The 19,008-nt window shown below is 30.9% G+C and overlaps 3 protein-coding genes and 1 pseudogene across 5 annotated transcripts; 1 reads left to right on the top strand and 3 right to left on the bottom strand.

Moving 5' to 3' along the window:
- Positions 1-284: 284 nt before the first annotated feature.
- On the bottom strand, positions 285-1,211 carry LOC124911704. The gene has a single exon (XM_047452214.1). The coding sequence runs from the start codon at positions 1,209-1,211 to the stop codon at positions 285-287; it is 927 nt and encodes a 308-aa protein (XP_047308170.1).
- A 222-nt stretch (positions 1,212-1,433) lies between these two features.
- Positions 1,434-2,241, bottom strand: LOC124911703 (annotated as a pseudogene).
- Positions 2,242-5,939: 3,698 nt separating this feature from the next.
- On the top strand, positions 5,940-8,955 carry LOC124911595 (E3 ubiquitin-protein ligase XBAT32-like). Of its 2 annotated transcripts, XM_047452097.1 has the most exons (10): positions 5,940-6,705; positions 6,789-6,848; positions 6,933-7,004; positions 7,079-7,257; positions 7,330-7,490; positions 7,570-7,628; positions 7,702-7,748; positions 7,820-7,963; positions 8,042-8,130; positions 8,312-8,953. In XM_047452097.1, the coding sequence occupies exons 1-10, from the start codon at positions 6,511-6,513 to the stop codon at positions 8,857-8,859; spliced, it is 1,554 nt and encodes a 517-aa protein (XP_047308053.1). In that variant the 5' UTR covers positions 5,940-6,510; the 3' UTR covers positions 8,860-8,953. The 2 variants fall into 2 exon arrangements, with proteins under 2 accessions (XP_047308053.1, XP_047308052.1); XM_047452096.1 differs by having other exon boundaries at positions 7,079-7,490; positions 8,312-8,955.
- A 5,235-nt stretch (positions 8,956-14,190) lies between these two features.
- Positions 14,191-15,091, bottom strand: LOC124912512 (transcription factor IBH1-like 1). Of its 2 annotated transcripts, none has more exons than XM_047453150.1 (2): positions 14,901-15,091; positions 14,191-14,831 (listed from the first exon to the last, which is right to left on the bottom strand). In XM_047453150.1, exon 2 carries the CDS (start codon positions 14,813-14,815, stop codon positions 14,288-14,290), a length of 528 nt encoding a protein of 175 aa, XP_047309106.1. In that variant the 5' UTR covers positions 14,816-14,831; positions 14,901-15,091; the 3' UTR covers positions 14,191-14,287. The 2 variants fall into 2 exon arrangements, with proteins under 2 accessions (XP_047309106.1, XP_047309105.1); XM_047453149.1 differs by having other exon boundaries at positions 14,191-14,818; positions 14,901-15,089.
- Between the last annotated feature and the right edge of the window lie 3,917 nt (positions 15,092-19,008).

Genomic DNA, 19,008 nt, shown 5'->3' with positions numbered 1-19,008 from the left:
AGTTGTCACTTCAATTTTACTTTAAAAAATGAAAGAAAAAAAAAGTAAACTATACTCATTTGATTTTTGTAACTAGCTATAGAGTCCATTAGGAATAACATTAATTCTCAATAAAGTGGTAATATATCTATAGTTTGTGATGATTCAGTTGTGGATCATGTGATACAAACAAAAAAGGCAACATCAATTCAAACCATCAAAGGAAAAGAAAAAGCAGATTCTGCATAAGAAGATGTGTTCATAATATTGCAGCATCACTTATTTGTACTAAAAAAACACACTTTTTAAGGAAGATGTTCAAAAGAAGGAATTTTGGCATATTCAGAAATTTGTTCCAGTCCGACCATCTTTGTTCCATGAATCTTCATGCACTGGAAATACAGAACCGTATAAAAAATGTAAATAAACATCCGCACAACCCAAATCATAATCATCACAATTACAGCACCAATCACTTGATAAACCACCAACTTCAATTTACTACTCATCCTTGCAAATACAATAATAGCCATTGTAGAAACCGTTTCAAAGATCAGATTTATCACAAACCCATAAATCCACTTCCCTTTTACAAGTCTCCAAGCCTTCCCAATTGCCTCAATTCCACAAACTCCTAATTCATCTTCCATGACTGATATTGTCATGGCTAATTGAAACATAACAGACCAATAAACACCCACGGCCCAGACAAGGATCCCAATCAGGATACCTATGGCTTTCACAGTTGACTTTTCTTCAATTAACAAAACAAGGGTACCAAAAATGCATAACCCTAATAGAACTAAACCCATATTGATAAGATTTATGTAGTAAACTGTGATAATTGGCCTCATTATTGATGTTTTCACCTTTAACATCAATTCCTTGAAGGTAAAAGTTGATTTCCTTGAGTAGGCAGCAGATGATGCTAATGTTGTGGCGGTTACGGTGAACCCAGAGAGGAGGATGGCAACAAGTTTGAACGTGAAAAGACAAACAAGAAACAACCCTACATCTTGTTTGATTGCAGGAAACAAATGGGTAAAGTTGAGGCCTTTCTGAATTAGAATAATCTTGATCTTGGCATGTAAGTCGTGATTTAAGATAGAAGTTGCCCAGCTGTAGAAAATTAAGGAAATAGAGACGATGATGGTTGAGATTGAAGTTACTCCGGCGATTAGCTTTCCATTCTTTGATAGGAGGATTCTGAAAGTCTCCTTCATGATCCCCATTGACCCAGAAAACTCATACGGTTCCATTTGGTTTTCTTTCTTCCCTTTTGATTTGAAAGAAAGCAAGTTGTCAATTTATAAACTAGTTTACTTATCAGCATGTTGATGGTCAATTGTATGAATTTTCAATACCTACCACTCTTTTGCAATATAAAATTTGAGCATTTATACTAAAGAAAGAAATAGACCAGATCTTTATTAGTGACTATTTCGATGATTATGCTAAAGAATCAATGGAAATAAGATCTGGGTATACAAAGAGGACAAGTGGAATGAGACAATAACCATGTGTCTGCTGCATTTGGGTAGCAATCTGAGTACATCTAAAGGCTGAAACTCAGAAAGACAAACAGCACAATCAAATGGGTGCTTAACTCCTATGAGTTGAAAACAGGGAGATTGTCTATGAAAGATTGATCAATTCCAGCGTCAGTCATGGAGATGAAATAGTTGTTGTAATTGACCTTGAATGGAAGATACATTTTCGAAATCAGGGACATACCCATGATTATGATTCGATTGTGGGCTGGACTTAAAAAAGAAAAATTTTAAATAAAATAAGTAAATAAAGACAAATTCTACCATCTTTTTAATAATTTAATAAACAAAATAATAAATTTTATTGATTTTTTTTTTTAAATTAGGAGTAATTATACATATAACTAGGGGTGGAGTCAGGATAAAAAATTATCTAGCCTGACTCATTTGCTCCATTTTTTTTTTTAAATTTAGGTGGGGCTGGAGCCCACCCTAATCCAAACATTTTTTTTTTTAAATTTAGGTGGGGCTGAAACCCACCTTAATCCAAACATTTTTTTTAATTTAGGTGGGGCTGGAGCTCACCCTAACCTAAGCGTGGCTCTGCCCTGCATTTAACCGTAATAATTTTTTTTTGGATGGGCGAACCCCACATAGATCCGTCCCTATCAAAATCATCTCGGTTGTCTTTAGGTTTTAGAGGAAATCTAACGAGGATATGAAGTAATCCAAAGATGAAGAAAATGACTGCAAGCAGGGGCGGAGCCAGAATGAAAAATTACCTAGGGCTGACTCCAACTTGCATCTCAGATTTAACTTTCTATGTTCCACTTTTTTTTCAATAAAATTTCCACGATTATTAGAAGATGAAAACTCGTCATGCCCTCTCAATGCACACGCTTGCAAAGTGAGCCACCGAGTGATTTCAATAGTTGCTGTAAACCGTAATCTGTTATTTTGTTTTTCATCTGAAGATTGTGCATTTAGTATTTTGTCAATATGACAAGGATATTCATTAGATTATCAAGATATTCAACTGTCCTATTATGTGGTAAAATATTATATCATATATGCATAACAAAAGAGCATTTATCCTCATCATTAATTTGCTTTCAATATTTGAATCCATCTATTGTAAATGTAGGTTTTTGGGGTTGCTTATGTTAAAACAAGAAACATGGAAAACAAAAAGAAGCATCTTTCAAAGGAGAGTATTCTAACCAAGTAATTTTCTTAAACCAATGACTTTGGAACCGTCGATTTTGATTTCCAAATTTGGTCGGCGGGTACTCATCCTTAATAGGTTGATATGACCACATCTTGATATAAGCTCGTCTAATTTCATCCCCTTAATTAAAAGGATATATCCATATCGGAAAGGTGAGGAAACCAGGGTTTGATCACCTGATCTCATATTCACATTTCAATAACATAGCCAAATGGGCTAAGACTAACATGTGAAACACATATATAAAAAATTTTATTTTAGGATTTTAATTTAGGTGGGGCTGGAGCCCACCCTAACCCATGGGTGGCTCCGGCCCTGACTGCAAGAATAAGGATTATGAGGATACTTTGATCCAAATTGAAACCATTGGAATGAAGATTTTGTGGTTTAGCATTGAAAAAACTCTCATGTTTGATTTGAAGGAAAACCCAGTTCATATCTCTTGTGGAAAACTCAGCAAAGATCAAAAGTTATTTGAATTACTCAAAGTGATTCAAATAAACCAGTTCTAATGCATTCAAATAATAGTGTAAGCTAATACCTAAATTATAAGTTTCAAACAGGTCATATTTTAATGTTTTGATTAATTAAGTAATGATATATATAACACCCTTATACAACACATTCATATAATACCTACCTCATTTGAAAAGAAAGAGAAAATATATCTTAAAAAAAATATAAGAATATTTTCTTTTACTTGAGAAATGAGGTAAGTGCTATATGAAGGTGCCGTATAAGATTGCTGTATATATTATTACTCTTATAATATTGAGAAGAATTTAGATGTTTGATAGGTCAAAATTATTTAAAAATTCTTATTTTAACAATGCATAAGCAAGACAAGTTATTTGAATATAACCAAACCAAACTATAACATCACCTCATTATAAAGTCAACGACGCCATTGAAGGGGCAATTTATTAAAAGATCAATCCATTTGTGAAAATATTTAATAATAATTTTAAATAAAAAAGGTAAATATGAATAAATTCTTAGTGTAATATATATATATATATATATATATATATATATATATATATATATATATATATATATATATATATATATATATATATATATACTAGAAATTCACAATATTATTTGAAAAAACAAAAGTGTAAAAAACAAGGCAAAAGAAGACAGATGTTCCAAGCCAAAGCAATGTGGTCAAATATTAAAAAATAAAATTTGTTCTTATTATTTATTTAATTTGTTATATGTATTTATTTTTATATTAAATGATTAACAATATGTTATATTTTATTTATTTAATTTGTTATATGTTATATTTCATTAATAGTGCAAATGCACATGTTACATACAAGTTACATTGTATACATATTGAAGAAAGATGCCATTGGCTTAACAATAATAATACACATATATTTCATTAAAAGTATTTTCATCAAATAGAACCAATATTGTTTACACATTCAATATTAATGTATTTATATTATTTTATCTTATTCATTAAAAGTCATATCTTATCTCATGAATCGTCGTATGTTCATATTTAAGTACATTTTATTAATCAATTATACAAAACGTCACGTCTTAAATTAAGGAATACATGTTAATTATTAATAAAACTATTTCGTCTGGTAGCAAGTAATTATCTAACCCTCCCTTGTTCAAATAATTTATTCCTTATTGGATATTTTAAGAAGGGACACATTACTCATTAAAATATAAACTCTTTAAGAATATATACAATTAAAAAAAAGTTAAACAATTGATCCTAAATAATTCAAAATGAATAAGACTAGGTATGCTTTTTTATTTTTATTTTCCAAATGCCTAAAAAATATACAAGATAAATATTTTAGTTGATGAATATAATAAATGATATATATTTATTGTAATTATTAAGAATTTCAACACCTCTTTTAAAAATATATATATTTTAATATTAATATAGTTGGTATGGCCGTATCGAGTTTATGTTTAGCACATTTTCTATTTCCGAACCCAATCGGGTAACTTTCTACTTTTTCATTTCTGACTCTGAACCTGACCCGATTTAAATACCCGACCTGACCATCGGGTACCCACGGGTATCAGATACAAATGCTCATTGCTATCCCTAATTTCTGATATTTTATTTCAAGATTTCTGATTTATTATTTTAAACTTTATAATTTTGGATTTTTATTGTTAAAATTTTAACAAAATTTTTTATTTTTAACTTGTTAACTTATTATTTATGTGACGTTTATAAATAAATAATTAAAAAAATCCATGTCATTAATTTAATTATAGACTTTCAATATTTTAAAGAATTTGTAGTCAAAACTTTAAATTAGTGAAATTCGATAATTAAATTAGTGACATTAATATTTTATTTATTACTTTATAAATATCACGTTAGTTTGAAACCATTATGATAAAATCTCGTTTTGAATTCAAATTGTAAGATTTGCAAATAAAATGTAAAAAATAGTTATAATTTGACAATTGGGTAATTTGAAAATATGATGAAATCTATATATATATATAATGATACTTAATTTTTAAAGTGTCCGGATTGCCTGGTCGAGAACTGTGGTTAATTTGGATACTTGAGTCGGATTGTGGGTTGACCCGTTTTTAAATTTAAAACGGTTAAAAATAAAATAAAAAATGCTAGAGGTATGTTTCGAACTTGCAACCTAACAAAAACAAGTACAACTCTTTAACCTATTAGGCTACTAAGACTCTATATTTTAAATTCAACACCAAATTTGATAAACGCGGGGCGTTTTAACATTAATATAAATTCAATTTTTTAACTAACTAATATATATAATATGATGTTGAGTAAATGGATACTTGTGTCGGAGTGTGAATTGACCCACCTAAAACTTAAAACGGTTAAAAATAAAATTAAAAATGTTATCTATAATTTTTTTCACCATTTTTTTTATAGAAGAGTGATAGAAAGATGGAATTTGGTAAGGGAATGACTTGACATCACCTTCGTTAGAAAATATAAAAGTGGAGCGAATAAGATTATACCAAGTCATTCCGTCACTAAATTCTCTCCTCACATTCTCTCAACTAATCATTTCTCTTTTTTATATTAGTAAATACAGTAACTCATACCATTACAAATCTTAATTCTTAATAAAATAAATGAGTGTCAAAATTTAATTATTAGAATTGGTATTGTTTTTTAAAATATAATATATTACTGTTTAGTCAAATATATAAATATATATATAAAATATAACGTTGACTGGGTGTAAATGACAAGCCAATGATGAATTGCAGGCCTTGCGATTGTCGTGAAACTCGCCGTCTCTACTTTCACCGCCACCACCGGGTTCCCCTGTTCCATCCCCAACACTAACAGTCTCGCGTCTGCGTCTGGGTTTTGCGTCTATCTTACGATTCTTTATTACAACAACAACAACAACAGAGGAGAAAATAAATGAGAGTTCTGAATTTCTGATTAGAAAAAGCTGTCGTCTTCATCTTCGTCATCATCTGAAAGTGATGTATGATTTTATTAATATTATTGTCAACAACCTCTAGCATCCAAGCTAGCTACAAATAAAACCTTCTCAGGTATTCCGATCCGGTCATTCTCCAATTCGTTCTTACTCCCTGACCGATTTTGTGAACTGGGTTTCAAAATTTAAACCTAGAAGAAGCCTCTTCATTCGTGAAATTTTGACTCTTCTGATCAAATTTCTTGAACTTATCGAGATTTTAGGAGTAACCCCCCAAATTTATTTCTTTATTGGAAATGGGTATCCTCCTTCTGGGTTATTAATTTCTCGAATATATGTCAGTTGACAGTACTGAGATTTATTCTTCAATCTGTACATTATGAGATTCCTGAGTTTGGTTGGAAATTCATTTGGCTGTTCGGCCTCTGGAGAGCGATTAGTTTCAGCTGCTAGAGATGGTGATCTTCAAGAAGCCAAGGCTTTGCTTGAGTATAATCCCCGCCTAGCTAGATATTCTACATTTGGAATTCGAAATTCACCTCTTCATTACTCTGCAGCTCAAGGTCACCATGAGGTACTTAAACAAACAAACTCTTGTTCGATTTTCAATTTTCATTTACTTTTGATTCAACAAACACACTTTTAAATCATTTCTAGATCGTTTCACTTTTACTGGAGTCGGGTGTAGATATTAATCTGAGAAACTACAGAGGGCAGGTATATATGTTCTTGAATATTCATTTCATTCATTCACTCAGTTGAAAGTTGTGATTCTGAATTTCTGAATGGATGAATGAACAGACTGCTTTGATGCAAGCTTGTCAACATGGGCATTGGGAGGTTGTTCAGATTTTGATTCTCTTCAAGGCCAATGTATGATTTATTTCTTGTTAATCTATTAATGTTGTTTGAATTGACTTATGATTAACACAGGATGATCTTATTAGATTCACAAAGCAGATTATTTGAATGGAGGAACCGCACTTCACTTGGCTGCATTGAATGGACATTCTCGATGCATTCGCCTCCTTCTCACGGATTATATTCCCAGTTCTCCCAATGTTTGGGACATCCTCACTGCAACAACAATTGACGATGATTCTAATAACTCAGAGTTTGACAAAAGGTGTGTAATTTCGTTTTGTTTCTTTCGGGGTTTTTTTAAAATTGAGTTGTGTTTCTGTTGGTATTATAATAGGGCATTGTATGAGATAATCAATAGAGCTGCTGATGGAGGTATAACTGCTCTTCATATGGCTGCACTTAATGGACATGTTGAAACTGTTCAATTATTTCTTGATTTTGGAGCTTCTGTTTCTCAAGTTACTGTTGGAGATGGAACTACAATTGATTTAATTGGTAAATAAATCCATCCCATCTTATTATTGCTTAATGTATTTCCCTTAAGATAAGTTTATAATCACAAATTATGTGACAGGCGCAGGATGTACGCCTCTTCACTACGCTGCTTGTGGCGGAAATGCTCAATGTTGTCAGGTTTGTGCGCGTTTACATTGATTGATATTTGGTCTCTATTTCGTTATTGTTTATTGATTTCGATAATATTCAGATTTTGATTTCACGGGGTGCCTCTTTGACAGCTGAAAATGCAAACGGGTAAGTAACCAACGTCTGTTGTTTGGTTTTTAATCTGTCTTTTTTTTACAATTTTTGCAATACTCTAACAGATTGACTCCATTGATGGTGTCGCGATCGTGGCATAGAGATTGGCTTGAGCAAATCCTTAGCCCACTGCCACAACCCGGACCAACTCAACTTCTTCCTTCGCCTTTTCTTTCTCTTCCTCTTTCCAGCATGGTCAAGATCGCTAGGTAAACAAAAATGCAGTTCCAATGTCATACTCGGTGTGTTCTTAAATCTTAATTCAAATATTTTGTCTTTTTTGACAGGGAATGCGGATGGAGGAGTGATTCTATTGCATGTGTTGTTGATCCATGTGTCGTTTGTTTGGAGAACAAATGTACAGTTGCTGCACAAGGTACGAACTACCTCCAAACCAAACGAAAATGTTGAATTATTTCTGGTGTTACATGTTTTGCATCAAATGTATAATAGTTTATTTGGTCGGTTTGGTTACTGTTTTGGCAGTTGAATCGAATTAGCCAACAGATTTACCATTTTTTAAGTTTATAGTTTTTAGTTTGTATGTACTTCTGCAGGCTGCAATCACGAATTCTGCACACAATGTGCTCTATACCTGTGTTCAACAAACAGCACGACTTCAACTGCAGGCAACGGGCCTCCAGGTTCAATAGCATGCCCTTTATGCCGACACGGAATAGTATCATTCGCGAAGCTCGTTTCCACCAGCCCTTTGCCAAAGACAACGACTTTATCATCATCATCCACCCTTTCACTCTGTTCTTGTTCAACAACAACTAATCATCAAATTGCTCAGGACCTGCTAGAGACATCACGATTATACAGAACCGAAAGCGAAAGGTTCCATCCACTGGGATCATCTTTTCGTTCTTTAAGCTGCCAAAGGTTCCCATCGCTGAAATTCAGTCCCGGGTTTTGCGTTGGATCAGGTTCAGAAAGTACCCGCCCTTGTTTAGTGCGTAGGAATAACGTTGACAGGGAGTTTCAGAACCAGCTGGCTCGGTTAAGGCGGTCTGCTTCTCAGGCGACCGATGAAAGCAGGAGTCGAAGGTCGTGGTTTTGCGCTCTGAATCAATATGTAGCCACTGCCGGTGGATGCTCATGAAGTAATATAATTAAAAGTTTTGATTGTAAGAAGGTGAATGATTGTTGATAAATAAATTGACAAGTATTATTAATATAGAAACAATGATGAATATATATAATATTGAAAACAAGCTCAGGAGGGATAGATAAAAGGTAAGACGAAAAAGAGAAGAAAATGTTAAAAAGTCTTGCAAGATCAAGAAAACACATAATTATTATTATATGAAGCTCAGCAAGGATAGCACCAAACAGTGTTTCATGATGATGATGATGATGTTATCTTGATCATGTTCATGATCATCTGATAGTCAAAGATCATCATGATCATGATAATCTTGTAATTGCTTTCTCTCATCATTATGATCAGATTAGTTGCAGTTGCAGGAGAAGGGCTATCATGGAAGAAGAAGATGAAGATGGGCTGGTTATGCTGTGAAGTGACCATGATGATGGAAAATGGCAAAATATATAGATATAATATCAGCTTTTTTTGGAATGAAAGTAAAAAAAAAAAGAAACTTTTGTCAATAATTGACATATAATTAAAATTTATAAATTTCATATGTTTTTGAAAGTCAGGTGTATTTGGATAATAAAACATGGAACAGCTTTAGAACATATAAATCACAATTTCCCATATAAATTAACAGATTAACTATGATGATATGAGATTGAGACAATACAAGAAGAAGTCTATCTCTTCTGTAAATGTAACTGGCGACTGCAAACGAAACGTCGGAGAAACAGTAGTCATCACTGTGCGTCGGTCTCCTCCTTAAAATACTGTTTGTCTCAAAGTCTTTCATAATTTGTCTTATTATATTCTCCTTAGAAGGCTCGGTTTCGGATTAGAGTTTTTTAAAAAATTAATTTTTTTTTTCATGATTGTGGATTAATTTTGAAAGAGATATAATTATTATATAAATAAATAAAAAATAATAATAAAAAATAAAAGGTATTTTAGTATTTTGATTAATGAAACAAGTTATAGCGGTTAAATATGATTGGAAAGAGTTAGAGCATAGCTCAACTCATTAATATTTATATGATTATTATTATTTTTTTGAATAATTCAAATTTTTATAACCCAAAAATAATAAGTTTATTTAAATAAATATAAGTAGGCATAACAATGAGGTGATTCGGGAACAGTGAATGCATTTACCATTCCCACCCCGTTCAATTTTAGGAATCCCCGCAGGGCACCGTTAATAAAATATTTTTTAAAATAATAAAAAATTATAAAATAATTTTATATAAGCGATTTTTTAATATAATATATATTTAAATTTTATATTATTATAAAAAAATAAATTTACTACTCTTATAAAATATAAAATATAGTGAATAAATAAATATATTTGTGATTTAATATATTTAATTATATTTTATAGTGTTCGGGACATAATCAGGGTGAGATCGGGTCGGGGCGGAGGACACCAATACCATTCCCGTCTCATCCTCGTTCGATTTCGGGGAAAAACTGTCCCAAACAAGACAATTCGGTACGGTTTTTGCTGCTGGCTATTTTGAATTATACAACATCTTTCACATTTCTGAGTAGTCTAAAAAAATATCTAAAACAATAACAACAGAAAACTGTACCGTCACTAAAAAGTAATCCATTCTTGTTTTGATTACTATTGAGTATTGAGCTAAAAAGGTAATGAATTATTGTTTTTACTACTATTGAGTATTGAGATAAACAGTAGTCAACAAGTGATGCAATGCTGGAGTCTGAAGGATCTTATCTTTAAGCATCATCCAAATCCAATCATAAAAATAATATAATATTTTCATGTCGACAGGCCATGAGGGAGGGAAGAAGAAACTTGCAGAGTTTAGAGCTACTTCACTTTCTTTGGTGGGTCTATCCAATAATTTCTCATAAACCCTAACATGTTAGCCTGTCAGGAAACACTGTTTATCTATTCTTACCTATATGCCCAACTTTCTTTTTCAGATGAACAACACAAACAAAGATCAGTTCTCAAATCCTAACCTCTACTTTTTTCAGATGTTCTTACTTACTCAAAGTGATGATATAAATAAAGCACTTGCTTTTTGTTGCTTTTCTTTCTCATGGATTTTCAAACTTTAATGGACATTTCATGTAATAATTGCAGTGTTCTTAAATGAAGTCAGTGTCATCTACAGAAGTAATTAGTTGTAATCAGACTCAAGCCTAATTTCTTATTTGCTTTGCTGTCATATTAGGCCAAAAACTATATCATCATATCGGGTTAATTTGATGTTACCAGTACAAGCAGTCTGTATCTCACTCAGGAAGTGACATATATACACAATAATGAAGCATTACTTACCCTCACTTGTTGATTTTTTTTTCTTTGTACATATGGCGCTTTCTTAGTGGATATAGATAATGCATGAACTGGTATCATCAAACTAACCATTGTATCAACCTTACAATGTCAAACGGTTTAGACTAAAGACAAAAACCCATTCCTCATTCAGGTGAGTGAAAAATAGGAACAAAATTTGAATTTTTTTCCACAGAATAGTAAAACTAAGAACTAACCAATCAGCTTTGGCTGCAACAGCCTTCAACCCTACCATAGAAGACAAATAAGTCAGCAGTCTGCACCACCAGGTTTACAAGCCTAAGAGTGCCTTTTTAGCAAAAAAAGAACAAAGAAATTGAAAGAGTGTCGTGCACCATCCCCAACCATGACAAGTTTCTTGTATCCATAAGCCTGGTAAGATGATTTTTACCCATTTTCAACATGTCAGGACTCAGGAAAAGCTTAATTATTGTCCTTACCTCCTTTAACTATTGGACTGCTTTGGCTTCAAATGGAAAAACAGAAAACAACAAAGCATACAGCTTCAGCACTTTGCCACAGATCGAGCACCTCTGATCTTGAGCAACCAACATTTCCAAATGCATTATCATTACAAGCTTCAATGCAACAACAGGAAAACAGGATAAAATTCAAGAATCACAACATCCTTTGAATGGTACAGACATAGTTGTTAATAGCATTGTAGACATGAGCTGATATCAACTTTGAACTCATCAGTGATTCCATCAATAAACTGGGAAACAATATTCAAAGAAGAACCTGAAAATCAAATCATTTTAATTATTGAACAAACACCATTGCTAATGCTACATTATCTTGGGTTTCTTATATTATCATCAGAAGCCCATTTTAAAAATTCACCCAACACTTTAATTAATGCAGAACAAAGTCGAGAAGAAGCCATTTCTCGAACTTCATCAAGAACATACCTTTAAATTTCTCCTTTTCATGAACTGTTTGATTTGACATTTCTTGCAATGAATCGATGACGAATTAAAAGATACAAGAACTAGGGCACGGAGAGTTTGGGGAAAATTAATCGGACTTTAGTAACTATTTATACATTACGGAAAAACTAATCTAGTCACTGGATTATTATGAAATATTAAAATACTATCCTATACAAAATTTACATTTTATTTTAATATCAAACTTTGAAATAAAAGAGAGAAGATTACCATACCAAATTCTTAGAGCAATCGGCAGCTCTTCAGATTAAACGGAAATAGAAAGATCAGCTCAATAAAACATACTAGGTAATATATATAGTAAATCTGGTATTCAAGAAAAACCGGGGTTTAACAAGAAAAACCGGGGTTTAATATGTGCACGAGAAAATCATTAGAAATCGGTAAAAAGGAGATGCCAAAAAGAACAAATTTCAACCTTAAAAATAACATGAAATCATAGAAAAACATAATGCATTAACCTAGTTTGAGTTTTATTTCGTTTCAACCATTAGTTCTAAACTACGGTTGAACGAGAGATGAAGGCGAAGGGGACAAGGGTAGGATATTCTATTTAAAAGTTTTTTTTTTTTTAAAATGGTCTGAATTGAAAGACTCGAATCTATGACATTGATGATATTAGTTTTACTCTATTGTTAAGTTATAAATCTTCAATCCATCTTCAAAACTATTATACTCTATAATTCATACATATTATCCTATATTTATTATTAGCTTCTTGCACGACTACTATGTGGAGATAACAATTTTGCGTTTGCTTTCTAGATACTCATTGAATCTACTGTTTACTTACAAACTCGATTACAGATATGTATAATCAAGAAGACGACTAAGTTAGAGCAAACATCACATTTCGGAGAAGACTCTACAAGAAGAAGAATTTGATGCTAGATAGACTTCATAATATGTTGAATTGGAGAGGTATGAGCCGTGATGCTGAAAACCATATGATTTGGAAATATTGAAAGTAACAATACTACAATTCATTTCTTCAATGTAGCTTCAATAATGTCAGTTTTTGAATTGTTGGACATCATCGAGCCATTTAATGATCTAAGTAAATTATGAATTACCATTTGTCTGTGTAGGAAACAAAATAGATGATGAAGACGCACATTCTCCTTCATCGTTCATTTGTTAGACCAACACGAACCATGATATGAAATATCATAAATGTGGTACAACAAATATTTTTGGGATTATTTGGTTGATGGAGCAGTTCGAAATTAATAGAAGGATTTTTTTGTTTTAAATAAGAGCCGTCACAAATTCGTGAATGACCAACAAGCCCATGAGTTAGGCCAGACCAACATAGGAGCAACCCATCAATCTACTCATATGCCAACCAATATTACATTAAAGACTATATAATTTTTAATTTTGTTATATATAAGAGTTCCATCATTTACAAATAAAAATAATACTTTATATATCCCAAGTGAAAACAACTTATTGACATCACAGGTATAATATTTGTTCAACTAAATAAAAAAAATAAAATAATAATATTATAACTAACCCAACACAATAGAGTCCGATAGTTTTTATGATACTCAAAATCAACTTATTAGTGACCACCTTAATTGAGATTGACAATGGTAATTTGTGGGGATGTGTATATTGTTTGGGTTTCAAAATTTTGATATCAATTTTTTTTTCATTGAATAATTTTGAGACTTAATAACGATTTTTTTATATATATATTTGGAAATAAGGTAGATTTAGAAACATAAATAGGATATTTAAAAAAAAATATTAATTGATCATAATTACAATTATTATTACTATTATTTTTTCAGTATGAGAAATATGATTAAGTTAGATAAAATAAATGAAGTAAAAATAATTTTTTATTGATATATTTTTTTTCATAATCTTTAGCCAATGAAAACCATAACAGATTTAATGTTTGTCTTCTCATACAAAAGACATTGATTTTTTAACCAAAACATTAAAATAATAAAATATGTAAATATATTGATAGCCATGATGATCATAGGACTAATATTAATGTACATAACACCTTAGAGTATCATTTGTTGTTTTAAAATTGAGTTATTTAAATGAAACTAGACTAGGAACTATATAGATGATATCTAATTGCTTTGGATTTCAAACATGAAAAAGAAAAACAAAATTTGTGAATCAAATACCATTAATTGCTCTGATCTGGGATTGGATGAACATGAACATGAACATGGTCACGATCATGATCATTACTAGCATTAACAAGGAATCGCATAACATCAACCTGAGCTTGAAGTGAGAAGATATAATCTAGGGTTTCCTCTATCAATAACAGCCCATCCATGGCTTCTCCTCCAGGGACAAGTCGTTTCAGCACTTGTGTTCTCTTCTTAACCAACCTTCTTGCCATGGTCTTGGCTTCTAGAACCTTCTTGTTTTTCTTCAATCTTGATCTTCTCCTCTTTAGAATCTGCCTGCTTCTTCTTGCAAGTATAAGCTTATGATCTCTTGAAGCATTCATAATCACAGCACGACTCCAATTGGTGCTAGGTTTCTTGGCAGAAGCCATGGCTATGTCAGCAGATTGCTTGATGATTTTCTTTCTATCAAAGACATTCAAATGCTTATTATTTGAAAATGAAGTAAATTCTTGAATACCCATCACCCATTTCTTTAAGAACTCTTGCTGGAGGGATTTCCTATGACCCTTGTTCATATTCTGCAGATAAGAACTAACTAACTGATCAATTGAATTGAACTTTCATAATTACAAGATCTATAACATATATACATATATATACCTGGTTTGATGAAGATAGATTGATAGATTGTGTTTGGGCAAGTGATGAGATTATATATATATATATGTATGGTATTTGGAGAAGGTGTAAGTAAGAAAGGGAATTTATATATTTGCAGAGGCAGAGAAGATGATGAAGAAGAAGATGAAGAAAGAAGAATGGTGGTGGGGCAGAGGAGAGAAAGACAGAGCACATGCAGGCACATGGCAAGAGGAGGACCCTCCAGATTATATATAATAATAATAATGAAAATAATAATGTGTACTTTTTGAGGTGAAATTTCTTATGAGCTCAATCAAACACTTTTTACAACTTCCTCGTCACGGTTTCACTCTTTCCAATTACAAAACAAGAGAATATATACATTAGTTTCTTATTTAAAAACAAATGTAATTTGAAAACTATTAATCTTGTTTTAACTAATTTCTACAATGTCTTGCATGATAATTAGAGCAAAGTCGACTAAATGATCTCTCTGGTGGGCGAGAATGAAGTTTGTTTTTGATAATGATAGATTTAGAGTTGTGAATGCGGAGTTAAAGCACGAATTGCGCGAATGACCAAAAAATTGGTACTATTGATAATGTCTTATTGCATCTGAGAAACACATTGAAGATCATATAAACTAAAATAAATAAAAAAGAAGGCCAAGAAAACGTTAGCTGAAAACACTTGAATCGGAAAAACAATCCTACAAAAAAAAATGGACACATAATCTTCTGGATTGAATGGGATTTTAAGACACATACTTTTTAGATTTTAATTGAATGTGATGTATTTTTTTGTTCTCTTTTTCTTTTTTTATTTATCCTTATTGGTCTAATGGTTCTTTAGTTGTACATTTAGTTTTTTTTTTTTATAATTATAATAAATTATGTCATAATTAAGGATCTGATTTTGAATGAGTTTTAACCAATTTTTCTGTTAATAATTTGTCAAACAAATGGATTAATGATTCTCTTTTTCACTTTTAAAAAATAAATGAAAAAAAGTAGACAATGATAAGTCCAATTTTAAATATTTATTTTTAATAGTGAATCAAACATCATGACACCTCACAATCATGTTCTTTCCGCTTAAACTCAAAGCGCTTTCAGATGAATTGAGCTTATGCTTTTTTTTTGTCTTTTAAGTCGACTCTTACCACTGAACTATTTTGGTGTGGTTGAATTAAACTCTTTAAACTATATATATATTAAGTTATATTTTATTTGTATGTAAAGATTCATAACTCATTAATAGATTAAATAACTTATGTTATCAATTTATATCTCTTATACCCTTAAATGAATTAATTGAGAATAATTTTATTAAAAAAAATTTAAAAAGGGGTTAAAATGAAGTCAACTGCATGCGTGAAAGCAATAAAAGCAAATCAAGGAATTTTGGAGCCCGCAAATCAAGGATTGGGTGAGTGAGTGAGTAGTCATGTGCCCCCAATTAGAAATAGAATTATCAATTATATTTATATTTATTTATATACTAAAAAGCCATTTCATTCAAGATCGAATTTGCATGACCGGAAAAACATGGCCGAAGTCGTATTATTTATTATTTGTGGGTCCTAATTCATAACCCAAATATTCATGGGTACGTAACCTAGCTAGCTAACCCTAGCCAGCTCTATCTTTAACTTCATTTCTTCTTTATTATTATCATCCGTAAAAACATTATCTATCTTAATCGAGTTTTCTAATCGGATCGCTACATATAAGAGAAACCCGGCTAACAAATATGATAATTTGTTTATCAATTACGTGCTCGCTCGAGTAACATATATATATATACCCGATCGATATGAATAATATTTTCTAAACCAATTAATCTATCTATAAGTGGTTATAGGTCAAAACAGATGAATTAATGTAGGTGTTAATATAAGTGGGACTCCCCTTGAGTCCAAGTCGTCAATCAACAACTTCTTTAGTCAAAATTATGTAAAACTTTCAATGAAAGAATATTTAATTAGGAACGACAATTCTATTTCTTTCTTACTTTCCTTAAATGTAACCATAAATGGGACGTGGATCCTCTATTTTATAACTTAAAAAATGATGGTTACGAAAGACTCAATCACATAATAATAACCGTATTGATAATGAGTCTCGCGTTTTATCATTTCACAGCTAAATGAGCGTTCAAATGTTTCTTAACACTCTCTATATGTAATAATAATTCTTAAAGATGTATACGGATTTTTGTATGATGGTATAAGATGTGACTATATACTATATATATTAAAAGATATATATGATCATGCATGTGCCTTAATTTATTATAGCCGGGAGGTCAAAAGATCCCTAAATATTAAATAATTAAATGATCCATTGAAATTCATGATAGTTTCATTTTTGCTAGAGATTTATTTGATCATAAGTGTTTGTTGGTGATTATGTAATTTGATTAATTTATGACCAAATTTTGTCATAACTTGATTTGCATTAATTTTTATTTTATTTTATTTGGATATATGAAAAAGATCTTGCAAAAAAAATAAACAAAATTTGTAAGAAATCCTTATAAAATCCAATAATTAATCCAAGGAAATGTTGAAATTAAATTGGTTCTTCAGAAAGCATATATATACTTGAAATAAAAATAAGTCCTCAATTAGATAAGCTTTTTGAAAGTGAAAATAATAATAATAGACAATAATGAACCATGCACTGCACCAGCTTGTATTATAAGTAATTGTAACTTTGAATGAATCATGAAACCTCTACATACATGGATAGTGATTGAGATCTAGCATTATTATTATTGTTATAGATGATAGACAATCATTATTCAATTTTAATCATTTATCATTTTATTAAATCATATCATGGCTATCATCACAAAAGAGGGAGAATTATATATATATATATATATATATATATATATATATATATATATATATATATATATATATATATATACCATCAAGATATCTAGCTTGCAAAAGGCAACTTGCTTTATTTATGTGGTATTAAAATTCAATACAATTTATGAATGAGCAAGGACTTAATTTAGAAATTAGAGTTATAATTAGGGACAGATTCAGAAATCCGAGTTGAGTGGGTTTGAAAAAAAAGCTTAGAACGAACTTAAAAAAACGAGAAAATTATGGATAAAACGAGAGTTAATTAAGATAATTAAGTTGTATTTTTTTTAAAAATAAAAGTTAGATAAAATAAATAGAGTATTAGATTAAAATTTTAATAAATTAAGAGTAATGTAATATTTGATCCTATAACTTCAAATTTATTTTGATACTTAATTCAGAAATTAGAGTTATAATAAATTTAAAAAATGAAAATTATGATAGACTTGAAAACTTTTTTTTGTTGGACTTAGAAGAAAATAAAAGAAAAATTGTGGATGAAAGTGAATTTTGAGTTTTTTTTTTTATGAAATTTAGAGAAGTAAATATTATATTAATTTAATTTTTTTAAAGAAAAATTAGGGAGTTATATTAGATTTTTAACCTTATATATATAAAAGCCTAACTTAGTTAAAATAAAAATAAAATTAAAAAGTATATATTATAATTATTAATGCTTTTAGAGATGTTATAGCTAGAAAATATATTTTATTTTATTTTATGAAAAACATAGCTAAGGGATTAATATTTGAGCTCCAACATAGGCCATAACTGCCTAGGCATAAATTATATAACATCTATTTTTTTTTTGGGTAGGTCAGTGTCTCAAATAAATATTAATTAATTTTTGTATGATGAAGAATGTCCACGACGTCATCGGCTATATTTGTATAGAATATTTGTTTTAATTAATTTTCCAAAGTAAAAAAAAAAATCAGTAAAATTGAATAATTTATCTGATATTTATTTGTTGTACGTAAGAGGAAAGAGAGAAAGAATATAGCAAGAGCCAGGCTGGCTGGCTGGTGACAGGCCTTAATAAAGGACCGTGTTTGTTGGGAAAATACATGCGGCGGCGGCGTAATAATGGGTGCGGCGGCGGCGGTGGCGGCGACGGCGGCTCACGGGTGGTGGAAATAGATTTGCACATGTACCCACCCACATGGGGATGGGCCACAATTATGCACCCTTTGGAGGGTTCTACTTCAATCATCAATACTCTATTTTCCCGCTTTTCCCATCTCT

Source organism: Impatiens glandulifera, chromosome 8 (assembly GCF_907164915.1).
Source record: "Impatiens glandulifera chromosome 8, dImpGla2.1, whole genome shotgun sequence".
In the NCBI taxonomy this organism is placed as follows: domain Eukaryota; kingdom Viridiplantae; phylum Streptophyta; class Magnoliopsida; order Ericales; family Balsaminaceae; genus Impatiens; species Impatiens glandulifera.
The sequence above is the reverse complement of the archived record's forward strand: the minus strand, read 5'-3'. Positions and strand labels throughout refer to the sequence as shown.

Coding starts and splice junctions, on each gene's coding strand:
- LOC124911704 (XM_047452214.1), bottom strand. CDS start 1,211: ATGGGGATCATGAAGGAGACTTTCAGAATCCTCCTATCAAAGAATGGA.
- LOC124911595 (XM_047452096.1), top strand. CDS start 6,511: ATGAGATTCCTGAGTTTGGTTGGAAATTCATTTGGCTGTTCGGCCTCT. Junction 6,849..6,932: donor TGAGAAACTACAGAGGGCAG/GTATATATGTTC, acceptor ATGAATGAACAG/ACTGCTTTGATGCAAGCTTG. Junction 7,964..8,041: donor AGCATGGTCAAGATCGCTAG/GTAAACAAAAAT, acceptor CTTTTTTGACAG/GGAATGCGGATGGAGGAGTG.
- LOC124912512 (XM_047453150.1), bottom strand. CDS start 14,815: ATGAACAAGGGTCATAGGAAATCCCTCCAGCAAGAGTTCTTAAAGAAA.